Source organism: Mobula birostris, chromosome 1, assembly GCF_030028105.1.
Source record: "Mobula birostris isolate sMobBir1 chromosome 1, sMobBir1.hap1, whole genome shotgun sequence".
NCBI lineage: Eukaryota > Metazoa > Chordata > Chondrichthyes > Myliobatiformes > Myliobatidae > Mobula > Mobula birostris.
Window position 1 is genome coordinate 72,484,737 of NC_092370.1, and position 26,528 is coordinate 72,511,264.

A 26,528-nucleotide genomic window follows, 5' to 3' on the forward strand; every position below is an offset into this window, starting at 1 on the left:
ATGTTAATAAAGAGGGAGAAAACTGACTTTGAGAGAAAATGTTTAAGTTATATCAAAACAAACAGCAAGGGCATTTACGATTATATAAAAATGGAGAAGATAGCTAACATAAATTTGGGACCCCTGGAGACTGTGATTGGGAAGTTAATAACAGGAAACAAGGAAATGACTTAAGTCAATATTTTGTATAAGTTTTCATGATGAAGGACACGGCATGCATCCTGAGGATTTCAAGTGGCCGAGTTTTAAATACTATAGAAAAAAGTACAATTACTATAATGAAAAATAAGATATTAGTAAGATTAATGGGACAAGAGGCAGACAAGTTACTAGTTCAGATGACCTGCACCTGAGTAGCTCTGAAGTGGGAGGAGCCATTGCTTGTGGTTTTCCAAGCCTCAGAGTTCTAGGAAGGTACCATTGGATTGGAAAACCACATATATGCCTCTGTTGCTCAAGGGAGAAAAACAAAATGAGGAAAACCACAGGCCTCTTTAGCTTATCTTTTATAATTGGCAAAACAGTAGATTCTATCTTCAAGGAAGAAATAGTCATCCAGTGTCATTGAGTCATGGAAACAAACTCTTTGGCCCAATTTTTCCATGCTGACTGTATTGCCCATTGAGCTAGTCCCATCTGCCTGCATTTAGCTCATAAGCTTCTAAACCTCTCCTAACCCTGTACTTATCTGGATGGCTTTTAAATGTTGAAAATTTACCTCTCTCAGCTACTGCTTCTGGCTGCTCGTTCCTTTCTAATCTCTCACTTCTAATCTTAAACCTTTGCCTTTTTTTGTTAGCAGCCTCTCCCTAGAATAAAGACTATGCGCTTTCATCTAGTTTATGCCCCCTCATGATCTTATATACCTCCATCAGATCATCTCCTTTGTTTCAGCGAATGAAATCTTGTCAATGCCAATCTCTCCTTGTAACTCAGGTTACCAAGTCCAGGCGATACCCTGGTAAACCTTTTTGCACTCTCTGTAGTTTATTAATGTCTTTCCTAGAATAGACTGACCAAAACTGTACACAGTGCACCAAGTGAGGCGTGGTCAACATCTTATATAACTGCATCATAACTTCCCAGCCCCATATTCAATACCACGGAATGATGAAGGCCAGCTACTAAATGTCTTTTTCACCACTCTATCTACCTAAGGTGTCACCTTTGGCAATCTTCAAGTCCCTCTATTCCATAACACTACCCAAGGCTCTACCATTCGCTATAAATATCCTACCCTGGTTTGATTTCCCAAAATGCAACACCTCATATATATCTAGATTAAAAGCCATTTGTCATTCCTTAGCCCATATGACAATCAAGAATTTTGCAGGACCTTCCACAGTATGTACAATACCACCTACTTACTATCAATGGCAAACTTATCAACCATGCCCTGTACATTCACTTCCAAATTGTTTATATAAATTACAGACAATAAAGGGGATAAATATTTGAAAGATCAAGGAATTGAGTGATATGAGAAATGAGTACAGAAGAGAAGATGATGTTCAAGCAGATCATCCAGAATCATATTGAATTATGGGGTAGACTTGAGGGTCCAAGTGATCCACTCCTGCTCCCATTATGCTCTAAGTGACCTCTGTCACCAAGACAATTAAAAATGGAGAACAACTACCTACAGGTTTCCCTCCCAGTCACACACCATCCTGAGTTGGAAATGATCACAGTTCCTTCATCACCATTCTGCCTGAATCCAGGAATTCCTTACACAATAACTATGAAAGTTAAGTACTTCATCAGAGGGCCTCCACCAATTAAAAAAAGATGACAGCACAAACATCTTGATCGAACCACAAATGGGCAACACAGTTCGCTTTTGTAAATGATGGCCATATCTTATAAAGGACTTTAAAAGAAGGGTAAAAGACTGACATTTCTTTCCCCTCCCTAGGTAAGTTCTGGCAAAGAATCTGTGCAAAACTGTGACTTCCCATCTCCTTTCCCAGTCACCAAGAGGCTTTTTCTTTTCCATTACTGCCCACTGTAAAGAAAATACAGTAGAAGACAAAGCCAGCAGTGATAATGATGGATGTTCAGAGAGCCTCTGAGGGCACAAGATACTATACCTAAGCTTGGTCTTTATGAAACTAAGTTCCATCTGAAATTTCAACCTACATTTTCTTTTCATAGATCCCAATGATGGTATTATGCATTTCTAGCATATTCTTTATCTTGGTTTGAATTTCTATTTTTACATACTGAACACATTTTTCCATTTTACATATTATTACCTGTTTGTTCTTTGTTTGTAGGTGGAGGTGATATAATGACTGCACCAGCTCCTGTGAGCATCTGGAGAACATATTTTGTTGCAAATGAATGGAATAATATTCAGACTATCAGGAAAATTAATCCTGTTTTTCAAGTTCTTGCTGTTGTTTTTCTTTTGGAAGTAAGTTTAACATCTGTTACAGAAGTAAATAAAGTATGAATTTCAAGATTCTTAAAGGAATAGATAAATGTAATCAAGTAACACACTTCAGATGTCATAAAATCAATTTCTGGAAAGGAAGTTGTGATTAGATGAGGGAATGTACACAGATATCAGATTACCTGCTTTCTCCATAACGTGATAAATGTTTAAAATATTGTATGTGTTTACAGAATGGAGGTATATAGTATGGTAAATGTATGCATGTGTGAGGGAATGATGAATAGTTTTTAGAGCCTGCAGAATGAAACTTTATAGTACTTCCCAATACTGAAATTTACCTTGTATCCAAGACAAAAATACAGAGTGTCATTACCTATTATCAGCAACTCTGTGATTCATTAGATTTTAGCGCACATTTTCATTCAGCACAAGTATTGTTTAAAGTAAATGTATTATCAAACTACATGTATGTCACCATATACAACTCTGAGATTCATTTTATTGCGGGCATTTACAGTAAATACAAGAAACACAGTAGAATCAATGAAAGACCACACCCAACAGGACAGACAACAACGAATGTGCAAAAGGCAACAAACTGTACAAATACAAAACAAGAAAAAAACAAAATTATAAGAATAAATAAGCAATAGAAACATAGAAATCTACAGCACATTACAGGCAGTTCGGCCCACATTGCTGTGCCAACCATGTAACCTACTCTAGAAACTGCCGAGAATTTCCCTACTTCATAGCCCTCTATTTTTCTAACTCCATGTACCTATCTGAAAGTCTCTTAAAAGACCCTATTGTATCCGCTTCCACCACCACCGCTGGCTGTGAATTCCATGCACCCAGCACTCTCTGTGTGAAAAATATTTAGAAAATGAGTCATTGAAAGTGAGTCCATAGGTTGTTGGAACAGTTTAGTGATGGAGCGAATGAAATTAAGTAAAGTTATCCCTTCTGGTTCAAGGGCCTGATGGTTGTGGGGTAATAACTATTCCTAAACATGGTGGTGTGGGCCCTGAGGCTCCTGTACCTTCTTTGTAACAGCAACAGTAAGAAGAAAGCATAACCTGCATGATAGGGGTCCTTGACGATGGATGCTGCTTTTCTGCGACAGCACTCCATGTAGATGTGCTCAATAGAGGAGAGGGCTTTACTTTTGATGGATCGGGCCACATCGACTACTTTTTGTAGGCTTTTCGATACAAGGGCATTGGTGTTTCTATACCAAGTCATGATGAGTTTTTGATGGCATGCCAAATCTTTGAAGACTTCCAAGAAAGTAGAGGAGTTGCCGTGCTTTCTTCATAATGGCACTTACATACTGGATCATGGATAGATCCTCTGAAATTATAATACCAAGGAATTTAAAGTTGCTGACCCTCTCCACCTCTGATCTCCCAATGAGTACTCATGGACCTCCGGTTTCCCTCTCCTGAAGTAAGTATGAAGGTCTTACTGACATTGAGTGAGATGTTGCTGTTGTACCACTCAGCCAGATTTTCAATCTCCCTCTTATACGCTGATTTGTCACCACCTTTGATTTGACCAATGATAGTGGTGTCATTAACAAACTTAAATATGGCATTGGAGCTGTGCTTAACCTCAGTCATAAATCCTTGTCTGTTCTGTTTACCTAGAGCGTTCTCATCCATGATCCTGACCGAGCTTACATACCACCATAGAAACATAGAAAATAGGTGCAGGAGTAGGCTATTCGGCCCTTTGAGCCTGCACCGCCATTTATTATGATCATGGCTGATCATCCAACTCAGAACCCCGCCCCAGCCTTCCCTCCATACCCTCTGATCCCCCTAGCCACAAGGGCCATATCTAACTCCCTCTTAAACATAGCCAGTGAACTGGCCTCAGCTGTTTCCTGTGGCAGAGAATTCCACAGATTCACCACTCTCTGTGTGAAGTTTTTACTGATCTCAGTCCTCAAAGGCTTCGCCTTTATCCTCAAACTGTGACCCCTCTTTCTGGACTTCCCCAACATCGGGAACAATCTTCCTGCATCTAGCCTGTCCAATCCCCTTAGGATTTTATACGTTTCAATCACATCCCCCCTCAATCTTCTAAATTTCAATGAGTACAAGCCTAGTTCATCCAGTCTTTCTTCATATGAAAGTCCTGCCATCCCAGGAATCAATCTGGTGAACCTTCTTTGTACTCCCTCTATGGTAAGGATGTCTTTCCTCAGATTAGGGGACCAAAACTGCACACAATACTCCAGGTGTGGTCTCACCAAGGCCTTGTACAACTGCAGTAGTACCTCCCTGCTCCTGTACTCGAATCCTTTTGCTATAAATGCCAGCATACCATTCGCCTTTTTCACCGCCTGCTGTACCTGCATGCCCACTTTCAATGACTGATGTATAATGACACCCAGGTCTCGTTGCACCTCCCCTTTTCCTAATCGGCCACCATTCAGATAATAATCTGTTTTCCTATTTTTGCCACCAAAGTGGATAACTTCACATTTATCCACATTAAATTGCATCTGCCATGAATTTGCCCACTCACCCAACCTATCCAAGTCACCCTGCATCCTCTTAGCATCCTCCCCACAGCTAACACTGCCGCCCAGCTTCGTGTCATCCACAAACTTGGAGATGCTGCATTTAATTCCCTCATCCAAGTCATTAATATATATTGTAAACAACTGGGGTCCCAGCACTGAGCCTTGCGGTACCCCACTAGTCACTGCCTGCCATTCTGAAAAGGTCCCGTTTATTCCACTCTTTGCTTCCTGTCTGCTAACCAATTCTCTATCCACATCAATACCCTACCCCCAATACTGTGTGCTTTAAGTTTGCACACTAATCTCCTGTGTGGGACCTTGTCAAAAGTCTTTTGAAAATCCAAATATACCACATCCACTGGTTCTCCCCTATCCACTCTACTAGTTACATCCTCAAAAAATTCTGAGATTCGTCAGACATGATTTTCCTTTCACAAATCCATGCTGACTTTGTCCAACGATGTCACCGCTTTCCAAATGTGCTGTTATCACATCTTTGATAACTGACTCCAGCAGTTTCCCCACCACCGACGTTAGGCTAACCGGTCTATAATTCCCCGGTTTCTCTCTCCTTCCTTTTTTAAAAAGTGGGGTTACATTAGCCACCCTCCAATCCTCAGGAACTAGTCCAGAATCTAACGAGTTTTGAAAAATTATCACTAATGCATCCACTATTTCTTGGGTTCCTTCCTTAAGCACTCTGGAATGCAGACCATCTGGCCCTGGGGATTTATCTGCCTTTAATCCCTTCAATTTACCTAACACCACTTCCCTACTAACATGTATTTTGCTCAGTTCCTCCATCTCACTGGACCCTCTGTCCCCTACTATTTCTGGAAGATTATTTATGTCCTCCTGAGTGGAGACAGAACCAAAGTAATTATTCAATTGGTCTGCCATGTCCTTGCTCCCTATAATCAATTCACCTGTTTCTGTCTGTAGGGGACCTACATTTGTCTTTACCAGTCTTTTCCTTTTTACATATCTATAAAAGCTTTTACAGTCAGTTTTTATGTTCCCTGCCAGTTTTCTCTCATAATCTTTTTTCCCCTTCCTAATTAAGCCCTTTGTTCTCCTCTGCTGAACTCTGAATTTCTCCCAGTCCTCAGGTGAGCCACTTTTTCTGGCTAATTCTTCTTTGGAATTGATACTTGTCAGCCATGGGTGCACTACCTTCCTTGATTTATTCTTTTGCCAAACTGGGATGAACAATTGTTGTAGTTCATCCATGCAATCTTTAAATGCTTGCCATTGCATATCCACCGTCAATCCTTTAAGTGTCATTTGCCAGTCTATCTTAGCTAATTCACGTCTCATACTCCTCTTTAAGTTCAGAACCTTTGTTTCTGAATTAACTATGTCACTCTCCATCCTAATGAAGAATTCCACCATATTATGGTCACTCTTACCCAAGGGGCCTCTCACGACAAGATTGATAATTAACCCTTCCTCATTGCTCAAAACCCAGTCTAGAATAGCCTGCTCTCTAGTTGGTTCCTCGACATGTTGGTTCAAAAAACCATCCCGCATACATTCCAAGAAATCCTCTTCCTCAGCACCTTTACCAATTTGGTTCACCCAATGTACATGTAGATTGAAGTCACCCATTATAACTGCTGTTCCTTTATTGCATACATTTCTAATTTCCTGTTTAATACCATCCCCGACCTCACTACTACTGTTAGGTGGCCTGTACACAACTCCCACCAGCGTTTTCTGCCCCTTAGTGTTATGCAGCTCTACCCATATTGATTCCACATCTTCCTGGCTTATGTCCTTCCTTTCTATTGCGTTAATCTCCTCTTTAACCAGCAACGCCACCCCACCTCCTTTTCTTTCATGTCTATCCCTCCTGAATATTGAATATCCCTAAACGTTGAGTTCCCATCCTTGGTCACCCTGGGGCCATGTCTCTGTGATCCCAACTATATCATAATCATTAATAACAATCTGCACTTTCAATTCATCCACCTTGTTACGAATGCTCCTTGCATTGACACACAAAGCCTTCAGGCGCTCTCTTACAACTCTCTTAGCCCTTATACAATTATGTTGAAAAGTGGCCCTTTTTGATGCTTGCCCTGGATTTGTCGGCCTGCCACTTTTACTTTTCTCCTTACTACTTTTTGCTTCTACCCTCACTTTACACCCCTCTGTCTCTCTGCACTGGTTCCCATCCCCCTGTTGTGAACTAACCTCCTCTCGCCTAGCCTCTTTAATTTGATTCCCACCCCCCAACCATTCTAGTTTAAAGTCACCTCAGTAGCCCTCGCTAATCTCCCTGCCAGGATATTGGTTCCCCTAGGATTCAAGTGTAACCTGTCCTTTTTGTACAGGTCACGCCTGCGCCAAAAGAGATCCCAATGATCCAAAAACTTGAATCCCTGCCTCCTGCTCCAATCCCTCAGCCACACATTTATCCTCCACCTCATCGCATTCCTACTCTCACTGTCACGTGGCACAGGCAATAATCCCGAGATTACTACCTTTGCAGTCCTTTTTCTCAACTCCCCTCCTAGCTCCCTATATTCTCCTTTCAGGACCTCTTCCCTTTTCCTACCTATGTCATTGGTACCTATATGTACCACGACCTCTGGCTCCTCACCCTCCCACTTCAAGATATCTTGGACACGATCAGAAATATCCTGGACCCTGGCACCAGGGAGGCAAACTACCATCCGGGTCTCTGGACTGCGTCCACAGAATCGCCTATCTGACCCCCTTACTATCGAGTCCCCTATCACAACTGCCCTCCAACTATAATCAAGTGCTTGCGATACTCATGATACCGTCTCCAAATAAGAAACAGTCCAACCCAACACGTTTCAAATCATAGTCGGAGACTTCAACCAGACTTGTTTGAAGAAAAACCTGCCCAATTGCCACCAGCATATAACCTGCTGCACCAGAGGTCCCAATATACAGGACTCTATACCAAGTTAAGGAGTGCCTACCATTCCACGCCCAGACTGCATTTTGGTAAATCCGATCACTTGGCTGCCCTCCTATCTGCATACAGGCTAAAGCTAAGGAGCAAAACTCCAGCAATTAGAATAACAAAGAGGTGGTCGTAGGAGACAGAGGAGCAGCTATGATATTGCTTGAAGTCGGTGGACTGGGCCGTGTTCAAGGATTCATCTGGAGATCTGAATGAGTATACCATGGTTGTGACAGACTTTATTAAAACAGCTGTGGACGAGTGTATCCCCACAAAATCATTCACAGTCTTCCCCAATCAGAAGCCCTGGATGAACCATGAGATCTGAAATCTGCTGAGAGCCAGATCAGAGGCATTCAAGTCTGGTGACCAAAAAGGTTACAAGAGGTCCAGGTACGATCTCTGGAAAGCCATCTCACAGGGAAAATGGCAATTCTAGACCAAATTTGAATTAACGATGTATAGGCAACAGTTGTGGCAGGACAAATAATATCACCTCATTTAACATTAAAACAAGCAACAGTGGAGATAGCAAGGCTTCGCTTCCAGATGAGCTCAATGTCTTCTATGCTCACTCTCACCATCAAAACATGGAGGAACCATCATGAACTCCCTCATCCCCCCCGATGATCCTATGATTTCAATCGCTGAAGCTGATGTGCGAGCAGCCTTCAGGAGGGTGTACCCATTAAAAGCATCTGGCTCAGGTGGGGTACCTGGCCAAATACTAAAGACCGGTGCTGATCAAGTGGCTGGTGTGTTCACTGGGAACTTTAACCCTTCGCTTCAGCAGTGTGTGGTACCCATCTGCTTCAAGCAGGCTTCAATTTTAGCAGTGCCCAAGAAGAGTGTGTTGACCTACCTCAATGTAGCACTTACATCCACAGTGGTGAAGTGTTTTCAGAGGTTGGTGATGAAACATATCAACTCCTACCTGAGATGCAACTGAGATCCACTCCAATTTTCCTATCGGAGCAACAGGCCCAAAGCAGATGCTGTCTCATTGGCTCTTCACTCAACCCTGAAACACCTTGACAGCAAAGGTGATTAGGTTGCTCTTTATCAACTACAGCTCAGCATTCAATACTAACTTCTCCTCAAAACTAATCAATAAGCTTCATGACGTCAGCATCAATACCTCCTTGTGCAGTTGGATCTTGGATTTCCTCACATGCAGACCCCAGTCAGTTCAGATTGGCAACAACATCTCCTCCACAATCTCCATCAGCACAGGTGCACCACAAGACTGCGTGCTTAGTCCCCTGCTCTACTCACTTTACACTTATGACTGTATGGCTAAGCACATCTCCAATGCCATAAACAAGTTTGCTGATGATATCACTGCCGTAGACCGAATCAAAGGTGGTGATGAATCAGCATATCGGAGGGAGATTGAAAATCTGGCTGAGTGATGTTATAACAACAATCTCTTACTCAATGTCAGCAAGACTAAGGAACTTTGGAGATTCGCCAAGATATCTAAAACTTTGTCAAACTTCTATAGATGTGTAGTGGAGAGTATATTGACTGGCTGCATCATAGCCTGGAAACACCAATGCACATGTATGAAAAATCCTACAATAAATAGTGGATACGGCCCAGTCTCATCACAGGTAGAGCCCCCCAAACCATTGAACACATCGACATGAAATGCTGTCCTGGTTGGATGGATTTCCATTGACTCTGTTATTATTCTATAGATCTATTGAGCATGCCCACAAGAAAATGAATCCCAGTGTTGTACATGGTGACATATATGTACTTTGACAATAAATCCACTTTTAATTTTGAACCTTGAGCATCAGTCTCAGAGACTGAAATCACAGGGTCATTGGGGCTGTGGGAGTTCATGATGGTGAGTACTTTATATTGATATTTACCAAAGAGAGGGACATGGAGGACAGGGAGACCAGTGCGGAGTGTGCTAATTTGCTTGGCCTGATGAGATATACCCTAGGTTATTGAGAGGGACAAATGATGAGATAGTTGAGGCATTGACCTACAGTATATCTTCAGGTCCTCTCTAGCCACAGGCAAGGTTCTGGAGGACTGGTGAGTAACTGATGTTGTTTCATCATTTAAGAAGAGAAATAGGGATATTCCTGGAAAATGCAAATCGGTAAATGTTGTGTCAGTGATAGGGAAGTTACTGGAGTTGATTCTTGGGGATAGCATTTATGAGCAATTTGATAGCCATGATCTAATTAGGACAGACAGTTTGGCCTTGTGCAGGGAAAGTCACGTCCTACTAACTTGGTTGAGCTTTTCAGAGGAAATGATTAAGGTGATTGATGAAGGTAGAGCTGTGGATGTTGACTACGTGAATTTTAGTAAGGCATTTGACAAGATCTCTCATAGGAGGATCATTTAGATGATTGAAATGCATGGAATACATGGTGAATTGGCTGTTTGAATTCATAGCTGGATGAAAGCATAGATGAGGGTGTTAGTAAGTCTGCAGAGAATATGAAGATTGATGGTGTTCTGGATAGTATAGAAGCCTGTCAAAGGATTTTGTTATGGTTATTATTTATTGAGAATGCCCACAAGAAAATGAATCTCAGTGTTGTTTCTGGTGACATATATGTACTTTGATAATAAAATTTACTTCAAACTCTGAAGTTAGGAATGTGGGAGGAAACTGGAGCACCCAGAGGAAAAACACATAGCCATGTGGAGAATATACAAACTTCTTTCAGGCAGTGGGTCTGTAAGGATTTGAACCCAGATCACTGGTGCTGTAATAGTGTTACACTCTATATCTCTATGATATGTTAATTGAAGGCATTTAAGAACAATCAGTTCCATAATGTAGTGAAGAGTGCTGAGAAGCAATCATTTTTTATAAAATGTTTATCAGGAAATCCCCATGCCTAAAAATACTTCTTGTGGTAGGTGGCATGGGGGAGGATATGCAAGCAAATTACAATGTACAGTACATTCTTGATTTGAAGAAGTATGTATGCTATTTAGCACACTGTGCTATTTATGCATAATCATTGTTCATTTCTTAATGCCACATTCAATATTTTTGCACCCTAATACTCACCATTTTTTCCATAATTTTGATTGACTAGGTATTTCAGGTATCCTGAAAAATGATATTTCAATGAAAGAGTTACATTTCAATACCAATTTTATAATCCCAAAACCATAATACTATATGATCATAGAGACACAGGAGCAGAATTAGTCCATGTGGCCCATCGAGTCTGCTGAATCATTCAGCCCATTCAGTCTGCTCTACCAATCCATCATGGATGATTTTTTTATCCCTCTCAACCCCATTCTTCTGCCTTCTCCCCCGTAACCTTTGATGCCGAGAACCCACCAACCTCTTCTTTAAATGTATCCGATCACTTGGTCTACACAGCTGCTAATGTCAATGAAATCCACAGATTCACAAAAATTCAAAATAAATTTCTTATCAAATTACATCCGCCTTCTCCGTCATAAGTTCAGTTACTGAACCTGCCAGATCTGCCGCTGGCCCTCGCTCTTATCCTGAGCAGGAACCCTTGCAGGTGGTACCGCTCCGGGCCAGAGCGGCCCTGGGAGCAATGAATGACTAAGGGGTAACTCCACTTTCCTCAAAGCTCTGCAAGTCCCCAGTCAGAGCCTCATCACCGGTTGCAGTTTAGAGTCATACCCAGGACTGAAATTTGGAACCTATCCTCGCCTCTGCCATTTGGGAAGAGAAATGGCATTTTCTTTAGTTCGCCCAACGGTAGGCAATAGCAAACCACCGTTGCAATTTGCTAAGAAAACCATGGTAAAACTCACAAAATGTATCACACAACAACAGCGTCAAGAGGATCTTCAAGACAACCCTGAAGATGTTTCGATTGGTAGGGTTGATTCTGGCCAGCAGGGGATCCCCGACCGTCATCAGGCTACTGCTCATAAAAATAAAGTAACACAAAAGAAAATTATTGCCACTTGGAATGTAAGAACCCTATATCAAGCAGGAAGATTGGACAATGTGATAAATGAAATGGAAAGACTAAAGATTAACATCATGGGAATTAGCAAAGTTTGTTAGGTAGGTGCTGGATCATGTCAGAATAGAAATAAAACACTAGTTTATTCTTGTGGAACATCCCATACTAATGGAGTAGGAATCCTTATGGATGAAAACATGGCAAAAAGTGTTTTAGGACATTGGGCAAAATCAGAAAGAATGCTCCTTGTTAGATTCAGAGGACAACCATTTGATTTAGCAATTGTACAGGTATATGCACCAACAACAGATGGAACAAATGAAGATATAGATAAATTCTATGAAGAGCTTGAACAAGCAAAGAATGGATGCAAATCTCAAGGTATTGTTATTGTCATGGGAGACCTAAATGCTAAAGTAGGACAAGGTGCTGATGGAAATACCACAGGAAAATTTGGACTAGGGGAAAGAAATCAAAGAGGTGAGAAATGGATAGAATGGTGCAAAATGAATGATCAGGTCATTATGAATACCTACTTTAAAAACCATCTAAGATGCTTGTGGACCTGGAAAAGTCCAGGTGATAACACTAGAAATAAAATTGACTTTATTACTATAAACCAAATGTTTAGAAACTCAGTGACTCAATGCAACACATATCCAGGTGCAGACTGTAATAGTGTAAAAGTAAAACTTAAAAAACTAAAGAAGAAAATACCTGAACAGTCCCTTGACTACTTGCAATTAATTAAAGAAGAAAACTTAAGGCAAAAATTTACAATTGAAGTAAGGAATGGATTTCAAAGTCTAGAAATAGAATCTGTTGAAGATGGTAGCAATCATGTAGAAATGAAATGTAACTCTCTAAAGGATGCCTTGGTAGAATCAGCAAAGGCAGTGATTCCTAAAAAAGAAAAAAGCACAAAGAATAAATGGATGACAGATGAAATCAAAAATCTAATGGAAGAAAGGAGACGGAAGAAAGCAAATCCAATAGAATATAAGTCCTTAGATTTAAAAAGTTAAAAGCTTATGTCAAGAAGCTAAAGAATGGTTAATCCAGGAATGTGAGCAAATAGAAAGAATCCCTATTACTGATCCAAAAAGGTTACATCAACAAATCAAGAATATCACTGGTAAAAAGCTCCTCTGTTCTTCAGGTGGATGTTTGAAAGCAAAGGACGGTGGCGTTATCATGAAAAAAGATGAGATTATGAACAGATGGACTGAGTACATTCAGGAGTTGTTTGAAGACGATCGAGGCGAAAAACCAGAAATTAAGAAAAACATTGACGGTCCAAATATTTTAAAGTCTGAAGTTCGTAATGTAATAAATAAGATGAAGAAAAGAAAGGCAGCAGGTCCTGATGAGTTAGTAACAGAACAAATTATTTCCCTTGAAGATTATGGAATTGAAAAACTTACTGATTTAAACAATGACATTTATGAGACTGGAATAATACCAGAAGAGATGAAAAAATCAGTATTTATCACTCTTCCTAAGAAAGCTGGAGCAATAGGATGTGAATTACATAGGACCATAAGTTTAATGAGTCATATCACCAAGATACTTCTAAGAATTTTAATGACAAGAGCTAGAAGTAAGATACAAGCTGAAATAGACAAAGAACCATGTGGTTTTGTGAAAGACAAAGGTACAAGAAATGCAATATTGATGTTAAGGATACTATCAGAACGAGCTATTCAAGCGCAAAAAGATTTGTTTGTTTGTTTTATCGACTATACAAAAGCATTTGATAAAGTGAAGCACAATAAGTTATTTGAAATATTACAGAAAACTCTAGATCTAGATTCGAAAAACCTCCGCTAATCAGAAATCTGTACTGGGAACAAACTGCCGCTGTAAGAATAGATGGAGAAGTGAGTCAGTTTATGAAAATCAAGAGAGGCGTTAGACAAGGGTGTGTTTTCTCCCCGACTTATTTAATGTGTACAGTGAAACAATATTACAAAAAATAAGAGACATCTTGGGAATCAAAGTTGGTGGTGAAAACATCAATGATTTCAGATATGTGGATGACACTGTGTTAATTGCAAGTACGGAGGAAGAACTGCAAAACTTAATTGATATCATTGTTGAAGAAAGTGCAAAAATGGGTCTATCTATCAGTTGCAAAAAGACAGAATGTATGGTGATATCCAAAAAGAAGGAGAATCCTATCTTCAGGCTGAGTATAAATGGGGAAGACATAAAACAAGTAAAGAACTTTTGCTACTTGGGAAACTGGGTGATATCAGATGGCAGGTGCAACTTGGACATCAAAAGAAGAATAGGGATGGCAAAAGACACCTTTACGAGAATGAAGAGTATACTGACCAATACTAAACTAGGCATGACAACCTGCCTCAGAGTACTGAAACGTTATGTTTATCCAGTTATGTTATATGGCTCAGAATTTTGGACAATATTTAGTAACATGAGGAAATGAATTGTAGCAGCAGAGATGTGGTTTTTGAGGAGAATGCAAAGAATATCATGGACGAAACGAATATCTAACGAGGATGTCATGAACAGAGCAAACACAAAAAGAGAAATAATGTATGAGATCATGAAAAGGCAATGTAACTTCATTGGACATGTGATTAGGAAAGAGGAGTTAGAAAGCACAGTAATTATAGGAAAGATTGAAGGGAAGAAAGCAAGAGGAAGACAAAGACAAATGATGATGGAGACAGCAGCTAGAGAATTGGAAATGAATACCAATGAATTGATCCACTTGACCCGAAACAGGAGTGTGTGGGCCATGGCAGTCAAAGCTCAAACTGGGCACGGCACCCAGTGATGATGATCAAATTACATATATGCCATATAGAACCCTGAGATTAATTTTCTTGTAGACAATCACAGTAAATACAAGAAACACAATAGAATCAATGAAAGACCACACCCAACAGAACAGACAACAACCAATATACAAAAAAAACAACAAATTGTCCAAATACAAGAAGAAAGAGGAAAAAAAAAATAATAATAAATAAATAAGCAAGATATATCGAGAACATGAGATGAAGAGTCCTTGAAAATGAGACTATAAGTTGTGGGAACAGTTCACTGATGGGACAAGTGAAGTTGAGAGAAGTTATCCTCTCTGGTTCTCAAGCTTGATGGTTGAGGGGTAATAACTGTTCCTGAACCTGTCCTGAGGCTCCTGTATCTTTGTCCTGATGGCAGCAATGAGAAGAGAGCATGGCCTAGATCATGGGGGTCCTTCATGATGGATGCTGCTTTCCTGCATCAATGTTCCATGAAGATATGTTCAATGGTGAGAAGGGCTTTACCCATGATGGACTGGGCCATATTGACTACTTTTTGTAGGCTTTTCTGTACAAGAGCATTGGTCATGATGCAACAAGTCAATATACTCTCACCACAAAGCTAAAGAAGTTTGTAAAAGTTTCAGATGACGTGCCAAATCTTCTCAAACTTCTAAGAAATTAGAGGCACTGCCGTGCTTCCTTCTTAATGACACTTAACTGCTGGGTCCAGTACAATTCTCTGAAATGATAACAGCAAGCAACTTACAGTTTCTGATGCTTCTCCGGAAGTCAATAATCATCTCCTTGCTCTTGTTCATATTGAGTGAGAGGTGTTGTGGCAGCACTCAGCCAGATTTTCAATCTCCCTCCTATACGCTGATTCGTCACCATCTTTGATTTGACCTATGACAGTGGTGCTGTCACAGATTTAAATATGGCATTGGAGCTGTGCTTAGCCTCACAGTCATAAGTGAGTAGAGCAGGGTCTAAGCACACATCCTTGTGATGCATCTCTACTGATGGAGATCGTGGAGGAGATGTTGTTGCCAATCCAAACTGACTAGGGTCTGCAAGTGAGGAAATGGATGATCCAGTTGCACAAGGTATTAAGGCCAGACTTGAAGCTTATTGATTAGTTTTGAGGGAAGGATATTATTGAATGCTGAGCTGTAGTCAATGAAGAACATCTGATGTATGCATCTTCGATGTCTAGATGTTCCAAGATTCAGTGAAGAGCCAATAAAATGGGATCTGCTGTTGACCTGTTGTGACAACCCTCTAGCTAAAGAAATTCCTTCTCACCTCTGTTCTAATAGGATGTCCCTCTAGTCTGAGACTGTGCCCTTTGCTCCTAAACTCCCCCACTATAGGAAACATCCTACACACATCCACTCTATCTTGGCCTTTCAATGTCGATAGGTTCCAATGAGATCCCTCCTCATTCTTTGAATCTCCAGTGAGCACAGGTGCAGTGTCTTCAAACACTCCTCATACTTTAACCCTTCATTCCTGGAATCATTCTTGTGAACATCCTCTGGACCCTCTCCAATACCAGCACACCTTTTCTTCGATAAAGGGGCCAAAACTCCAAGTATGGTCTGACCAATGCCTTATAAAGACTTAGCATTACATCCTTGCTTTTATATTCTAGTTCTCTCAAAATGAATGCTAACATTGCATTTGCCTTCGTTACGACTGACTCAACCTGCAAGTTACCTTTAGGAAATCCTACACAAGGATTCCCAAGTTCCTTTGCACCTCTGTTTTTTGCATTTTCTGTACATTCAGAAAATAGTCTATGCCTTTATTTCTTGTACCGAAGTGCATGACCATACACTTCCCGACACTATATTCCGTCTGCCACTTCTTTCCCCATTCTCCTAATCTGTCTTTTGCAGACACCCTGCTTCCTCAACACTACCTGCTTCTCCACCTACCTCCGTAACATCTGCAAACTTGGCCACAAAGCCATCAATTCTATCATCCAAATTACTAACATACTGAAGTATTTTATAATCAATGAATAGCAGATTTCCATGAAGGGCTAACAACTTCTGCAATATGAATTAACAATACAGATTTAGCTCTGTTGCTAGAATTTTGGATTGAAATCTGGGCACAGCAATTCAAAACCACCTTCACCAAACCACATCGCAAACTCAGTTCACGTCACCACATGTACACCTTACACTGTACCTTTACATGCATTACCAAATACCTTGACCTTTGTGTTACATCAGATTTGGGCCTACAGCCTGAAGTATGTGTAATTCAGATGGTCCAATGGACGGTGCTAAAATCAGGAATAGCTTAGTACCTCTGCAAAGAATTAATTCTGATATTTCATCACTTTTTTACAGCAATTGTAGGATATTGATAGCAAAATTCATGGGAATCCTTCATGGAACAGTGTAGGAACAAACAATGCTTCATTTATTTCAGATATTAAAGTAGGTGAGAGAAAACTGAGTACTTTCATTGAAATAAAGAAGAAGAACTGTGGACCCAACAGAAAAATTTAAAACAATGAGAGATTTTAATGTAGTAAATTAGGGGGAAATGGTTAATGAATTGATATGATAAAGCAAGAATTTATTGCTGATCAGTCAAAAACAAAAGGAGAAATGGTAGCGTAGTTGGCACATCACTAGTACAGCTCAGGGCACTAGAGTTCAGAGTTCTGTAAGGAGCCTGTACATCCACCCATGGAATGTATGGGTTTTCTCCGGGTGCTCTGGTTTCCTCCCACAGTCCAAAGGTGTAACAGGAGGTTCATTGTCATCGTAAATTGTCCTGTGATTAGGCTAGAGTTAAATCAAGGATTGCTGGGTGGCACAACTTGAAGGGCCAGAAGAATCTATTCCATGCTGTATCTCAAATAAATAGATAAATAACAGATTTTTTATTGTGATGCCTTTAGAAAGCCTTAAGGGCAATAAATGATCTATCACAAGCTATTGAATCTTAAAAAAGAAAAATGAGAAAAAAATTTTACAAGTATTTAGGAGACTTGGGGCATAGATGTAATGCAACAAACAGCCTCGTTTTATGTAGTAAAATTTAAATTATCTAAAATTCCTGGACAATATGTCTAAACTTTGGACGTGCTTTGGGTGAGGGATCCCAATTAAAAGCACATAGAACAAAAGAGCACATAGATCATTCAGCAACTTAATGGTTCAGCCAAATATTTTGGAGACAGAAGTCTTGTAGAGTACTCTTTTAAATATTTTCTAATTAATTTATGCTTCTTTCACCATATGGCACTCCTTAACTTGAGAGTTTTTAATGTAGACTTAACTAAAGTCCACATTTACCAGTGAAAATCTACCTGTGTATAATGTATTCCAGAAATTCATGTTGTGCATGCTATCATGTTGTTGGCAAAATTTAACCATACACAATTAGTTGCTTAGAACTGAATATCAGTACCACTTATTCTTACAGCATACAACTCCACAGATATCAACTTTTTGTGAGTGGTCATTATTCATTCCTGAACCTACATAATTTAACAGCGGCTACCTTTTCATTCTGATGGCATAGCGGTAAAGATTGACCTTATCCTAATACAACAGCAAATGCCTTCTCCAGGAAATGTCTCTAGAAAGCAATGGGAAGCAGAACATTAGTTTCTCTTCATTTAACCTAAAGTACCTAAAATTAATTGCAGGATAGGCACTGGCTGAGAACTAACAGTGGTGATCAAAAATTAAAGGCATTTGTTTTCACTCTGGCTGGTATTGCTAATAACAACAATATTCTGGTTTAATGCAATAACTTAATAAAGGAATAAATCCCAAAATGCTTCACCAAGCAGCAACAAAATCTGCAATAAATTTTAAAAAAAACATTGGAAATACTCAAAATATCAGCTGCCTTGCTTAATGAGTATTTCCAGTATTATCTGTTTTACTTCCGAAAATATAATGAAAATGAATCAAAAGGAGCTTTGCAGTGGTGGATCAAGATAAAAGGATTGACATTACTACCTTCACATGAATAGATCACCAAGTCAAGAAATCACTTTCTTAACCCAGCTACTGCTCTAAGGCAGAACTGTACTCAGTTGAAAATATCAACATTATTTACACCACTGCCAGTCATTATTTATGCTTGATGCTTAGGAAACATGCTTATACATCTGCACTAGAAAGCCTACACGGAATTTTCCAAGGCAGGAAAACATGTAACTTGAAACAAACACTCTATTGTGCTGATTTAATGATAAACCCCTTTGTTGCAATTTTAGTATTTAGGATTTGCAATGTAACATGATGCAATTTAAGGTTTCTATTGTTCCAAATCTGATGTTATAATCAGATTTATTGTACCAGGGCAGCATGGTAGCTTAGCAGTTAGCGTAACACTATTATAGCAGTAAAGACATGGGTTCAATTCCCGCCACTGCCTGCAAGGAATTTGTACATTCTCCAGATGCTCGGAGTTCCTCTCACATTCCAAAGACGTATAGGCTAATAGGTTAATTGGTCACACAGATGTAAATGGTTGGAATAGGCTCATTCGGCTAGAAGGGCCATTTGCTGTGCTGTATCACTAAATAAATAAAAAACAGAATTTATAATTCAATTAGTAACACTTTTAATCTATCACAAGCTGAAAGTAAATTGACTTTCTTTTGTTCTCTTTAGGTTGTTGGCTTTGCAAATCTAGCTACAATGGATCCTTATACTAAAATGAATAACATTTCTGAAAGCAGTGTTACACCGTCCAGCCGTATTCTGAGATATGGTGTAGCTACAACTGTTTGGCTGTCTGTCAGTCTTATTCAGGTAAATGTGTAAATGGAAAGATACACAGTCATGAAACAGTCACCAGGGCCAAAATTAATTTTCATAATTCTTATTCTTCCATTCTATAGTCAGGAAAAGTGTTCACCAATAACTAATACTGTAGTAAAGTTTTGATATTAATGATATTCCTGTGAAATTGTGAAAGAATTATTAATGTTCCTATAGGAATTATTAATGTTCAGGTATAGGACTGTAAGAACTCAGGTAATTTTAATTCCCATTCCTCCTAACTTTTAATAAAGGTCATTGATTCTTTTCAATGGAGCTTAGTTCTTCCAGACTCAGTAAATGTTTTGAGTGTTCCCCATATTATTTAAATCAATTGGTTAAAAATCAATAAAATTAATTATATTAAAGATAGTTATAGCACTTTGCATACTCAAGTGTGAAATTCTGTGTTTAGTCTCAGAATTACTGACATTTCTGTTAATTTGGTGTGTTCATACTTAGTATGTATATAACTTTGTAAGTAGGCCAGTTTTATATGTGTAAATGAAGAGTAATCATTTTGAAATAGTTAAGTAATTACATTTTGTTTATAGATAATTTTCTGCACAAGTTTTTATGAACGATTTGTGGAAGATAGAATAAGTCAGTTTATTGATGTCTGCTCAGTCAGCAATGTGAGTATTGTAAAATTTGACATCTTTACAAAAAAATGTTTCCACATATTTTGTAATTGCTTTCACAAAATAAAAAGAGGAATGGCCCCTTCTCATTACTACCATCAGGAAGAAGATACAAGAGCTTGAAGGCATACATTCAACAATTCAGTAACAGCTTATTCCCCTCTGCCATTGGATTTCTGAATGAACATTGAACCCATGAGTGCTACCTCACTACTTAATTAACTATTATAAATATATATTCTTACTGTAATTCACTGTTTTTATTATGTATTTCAATATACTGCTGCTGCAAAAACAACAAATTTCATGACATATACCAGTGATATTAAACCTGATTCTGATTCTGAATAGACATTTATTCTACATTTTCATTGGTATTTTGCAGATATCCGTTATTATTCTGTCACACAGATGCTTCGGATATTATATCCATGGGAGGTCTGTACATGGCCATGCTGACACTAACATGGAAGAAATGGACCTTAATCTAAAAAGAGAAGCGGTATAATATTTTTATACAAATCTACATAAAGTTATCAACCAAAATAAAAGTAAAGAATAGTGAAAGTAAACAATGTGTTTGAACTGTGAAATTGTTAATGTCCTTACAGGAATAATCCTAGACTTGCTGCCATCCCAGAATGATACAAAGAAATTTCCTATCAAGTCCTCTAAATGTGAAAGATACTTGAAATTATTAATTATAGGTTTCATGGACAGCAAAGACAGCTTTGCAAACACTTAAAGAGCATCGAAGAAGCAGTAACTTCTCAGATCAACATCCTAGTCAGTTTTGCCTTTGAGAGAAATCAAAGCCACACAAGGCTTTCGTTTACAGGCTTGGTAGCCACAGGCATGAGGAGTGGGTACCAGAACAATTATTCTGGCAGTCGGGTCAGGTCACCAAGATCTGGACAAATGAGTCCACAGATGTTTGTTCCTGCAATGTTAAACTATCACTTCTCTTTCATCAAAGTTACTGGTGAACGCAGCAGGCCGGGCAGCATCTCTAGGAAGAGGTGCAGTCGACGTTTCAGGCCGAGACCCTTCGTCAGGACTAACTGAAGGAAGAGTGAGTAAGAGATTTGAAAGTTGGAGGGGGAGGGGGAGATCCAAAATGATAGGAGAAGACAGGAGGGGGAGGGACGGAGCCAAGAGCTGGACAGTTGATTGGCAAAAGTGATATGAGAGGATCATGGGACAGGAGGCCCAGGGAGAAAGAAAAGGGGGAGGGGGGGAAAACCCAGAGGATAGGCTGGGCAAGGGGTATAGTGAGAGGGACAGAGGGAGAAAAAGGAGAGAGAGAGAAAAAGAATGTGTGTATATAAATAAATAACGGATGGGGTACCTCTGCTGTGAAGATGAAGCCACACTCAGGTTGGAGGAACAACACCTTATATTCCGTCTGGGTAGCCTCCAACCTGATGGCATGAACATTGACTTCTCAAACTTCCGCTAATGTCCCACCTCCCCCTTGTACCCCATCCGTTATTTATTCTCCCTCTGTCTCTCTCACTATACCCCTTGCCCATCCTCTGGGTTTTCCCCGCCCTCCCCCTTTTCTTTCTCCCTGGGCCTCCTGTCCCATGATCCTCTCATATCCCTTTTGCCAATCAACTGTCCAGCTCTTGGCTCCATCCCTCCCACTCCTGTCTTCTCCTATCATTTTGGATCTCCCCCTCCCCTCCCACTTTCAAATCTCTTACTAGCTCTTCTTTCAGTTAATCCTGACAAAGGGTCTCGGCCCGAAACGTCGACTGTACCTCTTCCTAGAGATGCTGCCTAGCCTGCTGCGTTCACCAGCAACATTGATGTATGTTGCTTGAATTTCCAGCGTCTGCAGATTTCCTCGTGTTTGCGTTTTTAACTTCTCTTTCATTGGCCTTTTAGAATTTTCTGTTTTTCTTTCTAATGTCACAACATTCATGGTGCAGTTTATTTCAATTACCTACGTAGAGATAAACCCACTTTTCATTATATTTTCTAGTCTATGTGAGGATTCAGACATATCTATTTTATGGGATTCATAATGATTAAAGATGCATGTTTGAAAATATTTCTGCTTCTCTCAAAATATACTTTACTGCTTTCCTTTAAACCCATCAAAAACTATCCATTATAATGTACCTGTGTTATTATAATTATAAATTGAACAGCATACAACTTCAAACTGAGAAATTTTGCATGTGAGTGCTTATGGTAATATTACTTTTTAGGTACCATTTCTTCAATATTTTATAAATTAATAATTTACTAATTTTGAGCATTTCTGTTCCTACAATGCATCATTTTAGCGAAAACAAATAAATTCCTTCCATGACTAGTTTTCTATATCCACTTCGGTGGGAGCTACACCTACTGATTATGAATCCAATAAATTATTGGATTTATTGGATTTATGTGGCTTCAATTCAATAATCTACCAATGCATTCAGGCAAAAGGTAATATTCTATTAGTAGATTACTATCTGAAAAGACTTCTCTTTTATGTTTTCTTAAAAATCTCAAGGCCATGTATTTTTATTATTTCATTTATTTGTTCTCTTGTTATTTAAATCAAAAAGAATTAAGTGAATACATATCAGTATAATAAATGATTGTGTAGCCAAGTTTCCATCGAACTCAATACATAAGTTTGCTGATGACACCACAATTGTAGGCCATATCTTGGGTAATGATGAGTTTGAGTACGGAGAGGAAATTGAGAACCTGGTGGCATGGTGCGAAGACAATAACCTATCCCTCAATGTCAGCAAGACGAAGGAATTGGTTGTTGACTTCAGAAGGAGTAGCGGACTGCACGACCCAGTTTACATCGGTGGTGCGCAAGTGGAACAGGTCAAAAGCTTTAAGTTCCTCGGGGTCAATATCACAAATGACCTGACTTGGTCCAACCAAGCAGAGTCCACTGCCAAGAAGGCTGACCAGCGCCTTTATTTCCTGAGAAAGCTAAAGACATTTGGCCTATCCCCTAAAACCCTCACTAATTTTTATAGATGCAGCGTAGAAAGCGTTCTTCTGGGGTGCATCACAACCTGATATGGAAGTTGTCCTGTCCAAGACCGGAAGAAGCTGCAGAAGATCGTGAACACAGCCCAGCACATCACACAAGCCAATCCTCCGTCCTTGGACTCACTTTATACTGCACGCTGTCGGAGTAATGCTGCCAGGATAATCAAGGACATGACCCACCCAGCCAACACACTTTTTGTCCCTCTTCCCTCCGGGAGATGGCTCAGGAGCTTGAAGATTCGTATGGCCAGATTTGGGAACAGCTTCTTTCCAACTGTGATAAGACTGCTGAACGGATCCTGACCCGGATCTGGGCCGTACCCTCCAAATATCCGGACCCGCCTCTCGGTTTTTTTGCACTACCTTACTTTCCCTTTTCTAATTTCTATTTATGATTCATAATTTAAATTTTTAATATTTACTATCGATTTGTACTCCAGGGAGCGTGAAGCGCAGAATCAAGTATCGCTGTGATGATTGTATGCTTTAGTATCAATTGTTTGGTGACAATAAAGTAAAGTAAATGAACATGTTCTGATCACAAATAATTATTCCTTTATAGGACAATCTTTGTGGTCAAAGAGGCTTGGTTCCCAATACAGAAATTGAGACATTTCAAATATCCATCACAAGCAAATTCAGGGAGCAATATGACAAGATTCAAGAACCGCTATATTTGGTTTGTGTACTAATTTATTACCATAAGGCATGGTCAATAAACAAGTTGTTTAGAAAACAGTTAAGTGCTCTATTTTAATTTTATTTCAAATCAATTTTGTAGACCAGAACACCTGGCCGCCTAGCGAATAATTCTGAGGATGCTGTTGCACTTAGAATGAAGGCTTATAATACCACAAATAGATTTCTTGGATCATTCATTGATCACGTAAGCATACTGTTGTTTCTGATCATTTTACAGATGATAACTAGATATTCTGTTGGCCTGTGTCAAGTCTTTATGTTTCTATTAGTTATCGCAAGATATTTACTTTACCTTGACCTCCAATCCTTTTTGTATCAAATCAGAATTCTGATTAGTACATTTTAATTTTTAGCAGATCACTATATATTTGTAGATATAGAGGATTGTGTCCCAGACTTATTAATACTTTCCATGGTGCCAAAGACACAGGGTGAGCATCTGAGCAGTATTCTATAGACTGTCCATCCATAAAAGCTGCCAATAGAAAATAAAAGACAAAGGCAATTTATCCAACAGTAAAAGATAACCTGCTGGAGGAACTGTCAGTCAGGAGCCATGGAAACAGAAGGATGATCGATGCTTCTGGGTGATACTCCTCCAACAGTTTATTATTTTGCTCCAGATTACAGCATCTGCTTCTCCTGTATCTCCATGACATATGTACAAGTCTGATTCTGGCCTATTGAACATCACTGAATTTCAACTTGAGATCTTAGTTAACTGTCAGAAAATAAGATACCATTTTCAGTTGGCTAGTTTTAGCCTGCAAGCCACTTGAAAAGCCAGGCTTTATCAAGTTCTGCTAAGGCTAGATGGGAAGGTAAATTGTGAGGCAGCCACAGTGTCCGTGGTGACATAGAGAGAGGTTAAGGAAGGGGACAAAGAGCAGAGGGAATAAAATAGGTGAAGATGTGAAGTAATTCACTTTATTTGAAAGGATATGAAAGCAGAAATTGATTTCAATTGCATGAGACTGGTCATGCAATTTAAGAGAGATGTGACATCCAGGATGGTTTTAAATGATCTGAAGAGCCATTGCTTAGTTTGCCCTTGATACTGTTGTACTAGGCAATTTTTTTATCATAGTGCTGTTATTTATGGTGTGACTGTATTATAGATTGAGATCAGCTGGCAGCATCGCCATGCTGAACTGTGCCGTCCATTTTAATGTAACCCCCCCCCCCATTCTTATTAGGTACATCCAGCAAGCCTTTAGGGTGGACAATTGACCTTTTTTTTCAAATTTGCAAGCCAATTACCTCCTTGACCTGGTCACCATGAGGTTACCCACGTGCAGAGAGCTTATTCGAATTTGAAAGGATAGGCTTAGTTTTATTCTTTATGTTTTTATTTCAGACATTCAGTAATTTTCAGAATGTATCCCTGGTCCATCAAGGTTATACTGCTAATAATGTTGACACTTAAAAAAGCCTTAATATTATAATTTTGTATGGCTACAGGCTCTTCAAGACATGGATTATATTGTACAAGATAAACTGTTATTGGAAAGACTAATTGGGATGGAATTGCATGAGCCACTGGACAAGACGATTTTTTATAATGGTATAATTCCAAATTTTGAACCCTTAAATATCCTTCTTTCTTGAATTTTCTGCAGTATTTGCAATAAGATTCTAATACCTCATCTTTCATTGCTACATTATATAGAAACATAGAAAACCTACAGCACAATACAGGCCCTTCGGCCCCAAAGCTGTGCCGAACATGTACATACTTAGAAATTACCTAGGGTTACCCATAGCCATCTACTTTTCTAAGCTCCATGTATCTGTCCAGGAGTCTCTTAAAAGACCCTATTGTATCCGCTTCCACCACCGTCACTGGCAGCCCATTCCACACACTCACCACTCTCTGAGTAAAAAACTTACCCCTGACATCTCCTCTGTACCTACTCCCCAGCACCATAAAACTATACCCTCTCATGCTAGCTATTTCAGCCCTGGGAAAAAGCCTCTGCCTATCCACACAATCAATTCTTCTCAATTTCTTGTACACCGCTATCTGGTCACCTCTCATCCTCCATTGCTCTAAGGAGAAAAGGCCGAGTTCACTCAACCTGTTCTCATAAGGCATGCTCCCCAAGCCAAGCAACATCCTTTGCACCCTTTCTATGGTTTCCACATCCTTCTTGTAGTGAGGTGACCAGAACTGAGCACAGTACTCCAAGTGGGGTCTGACCAGGGTCCTATATAGCTGCAACATTACCTCTCAGCTTCTAAATTCAATCCCTTGGTTGATGAAGGCCAATACACCGTTTGCCTTCTTAACCACAGAGTCAACCTGTGCAGCAGCTTTGAGTGTTCTCTGGATTCGGAGCCCAAGATCCCTCTGATCCTCCACACTGCCAAGAGTCTTACCATTAATACTATATTCCGCCATCATATTTCACCTACCAAAATGAGCCACCTCACACTTATCTGGGTTGAACTCCATCTGCCACTTCTCAGCCCAGTTTTGCATCCTATCGATGTCCCACTGTAACCTCTGACAGCCCTCCACACCATCCACAACACCCCCAACCCTTGTGTCATCAGCAAATTTACTAACCCATCCCTCCACTTCCTCATCCAGGTCACTTATAAATATCACGGAGAAGGGGTCCCAGAACAGATCCCTGAGGCACACCACTGGTCACTGACCTCCATGCAGAATATGACCCGTCTACAACCACTCTTTGCCTTCTGTGGGCAAGCCAGTTCTGGATCCACAAAGCAATGTTCCCTTGGATCCCATGCCTCCTTACTTTCTCAATAAGCCTTATA

At 39.7% G+C, this 26,528-nt stretch overlaps 1 protein-coding gene across 1 annotated transcript in view; it reads left to right on the plus strand.

Annotated features, from left to right (window-relative positions):
• Positions 1–26,528, plus strand: part of tmem67 (transmembrane protein 67) — a 173,290-nt gene that overhangs the window by 139,301 nt on the left and 7,461 nt on the right. The window contains exons 20-26 of the mRNA XM_072245077.1: positions 2,277–2,416; positions 19,240–19,380; positions 19,944–20,024; positions 20,416–20,532; positions 23,605–23,721; positions 23,824–23,928; positions 25,206–25,308. Coding sequence (XP_072101178.1) covers positions 2,277–2,416; positions 19,240–19,380; positions 19,944–20,024; positions 20,416–20,532; positions 23,605–23,721; positions 23,824–23,928; positions 25,206–25,308 — 804 coding nt within the window. The remainder of the gene's footprint in view (positions 1–2,276; positions 2,417–19,239; positions 19,381–19,943; positions 20,025–20,415; positions 20,533–23,604; positions 23,722–23,823; positions 23,929–25,205; positions 25,309–26,528) is intronic.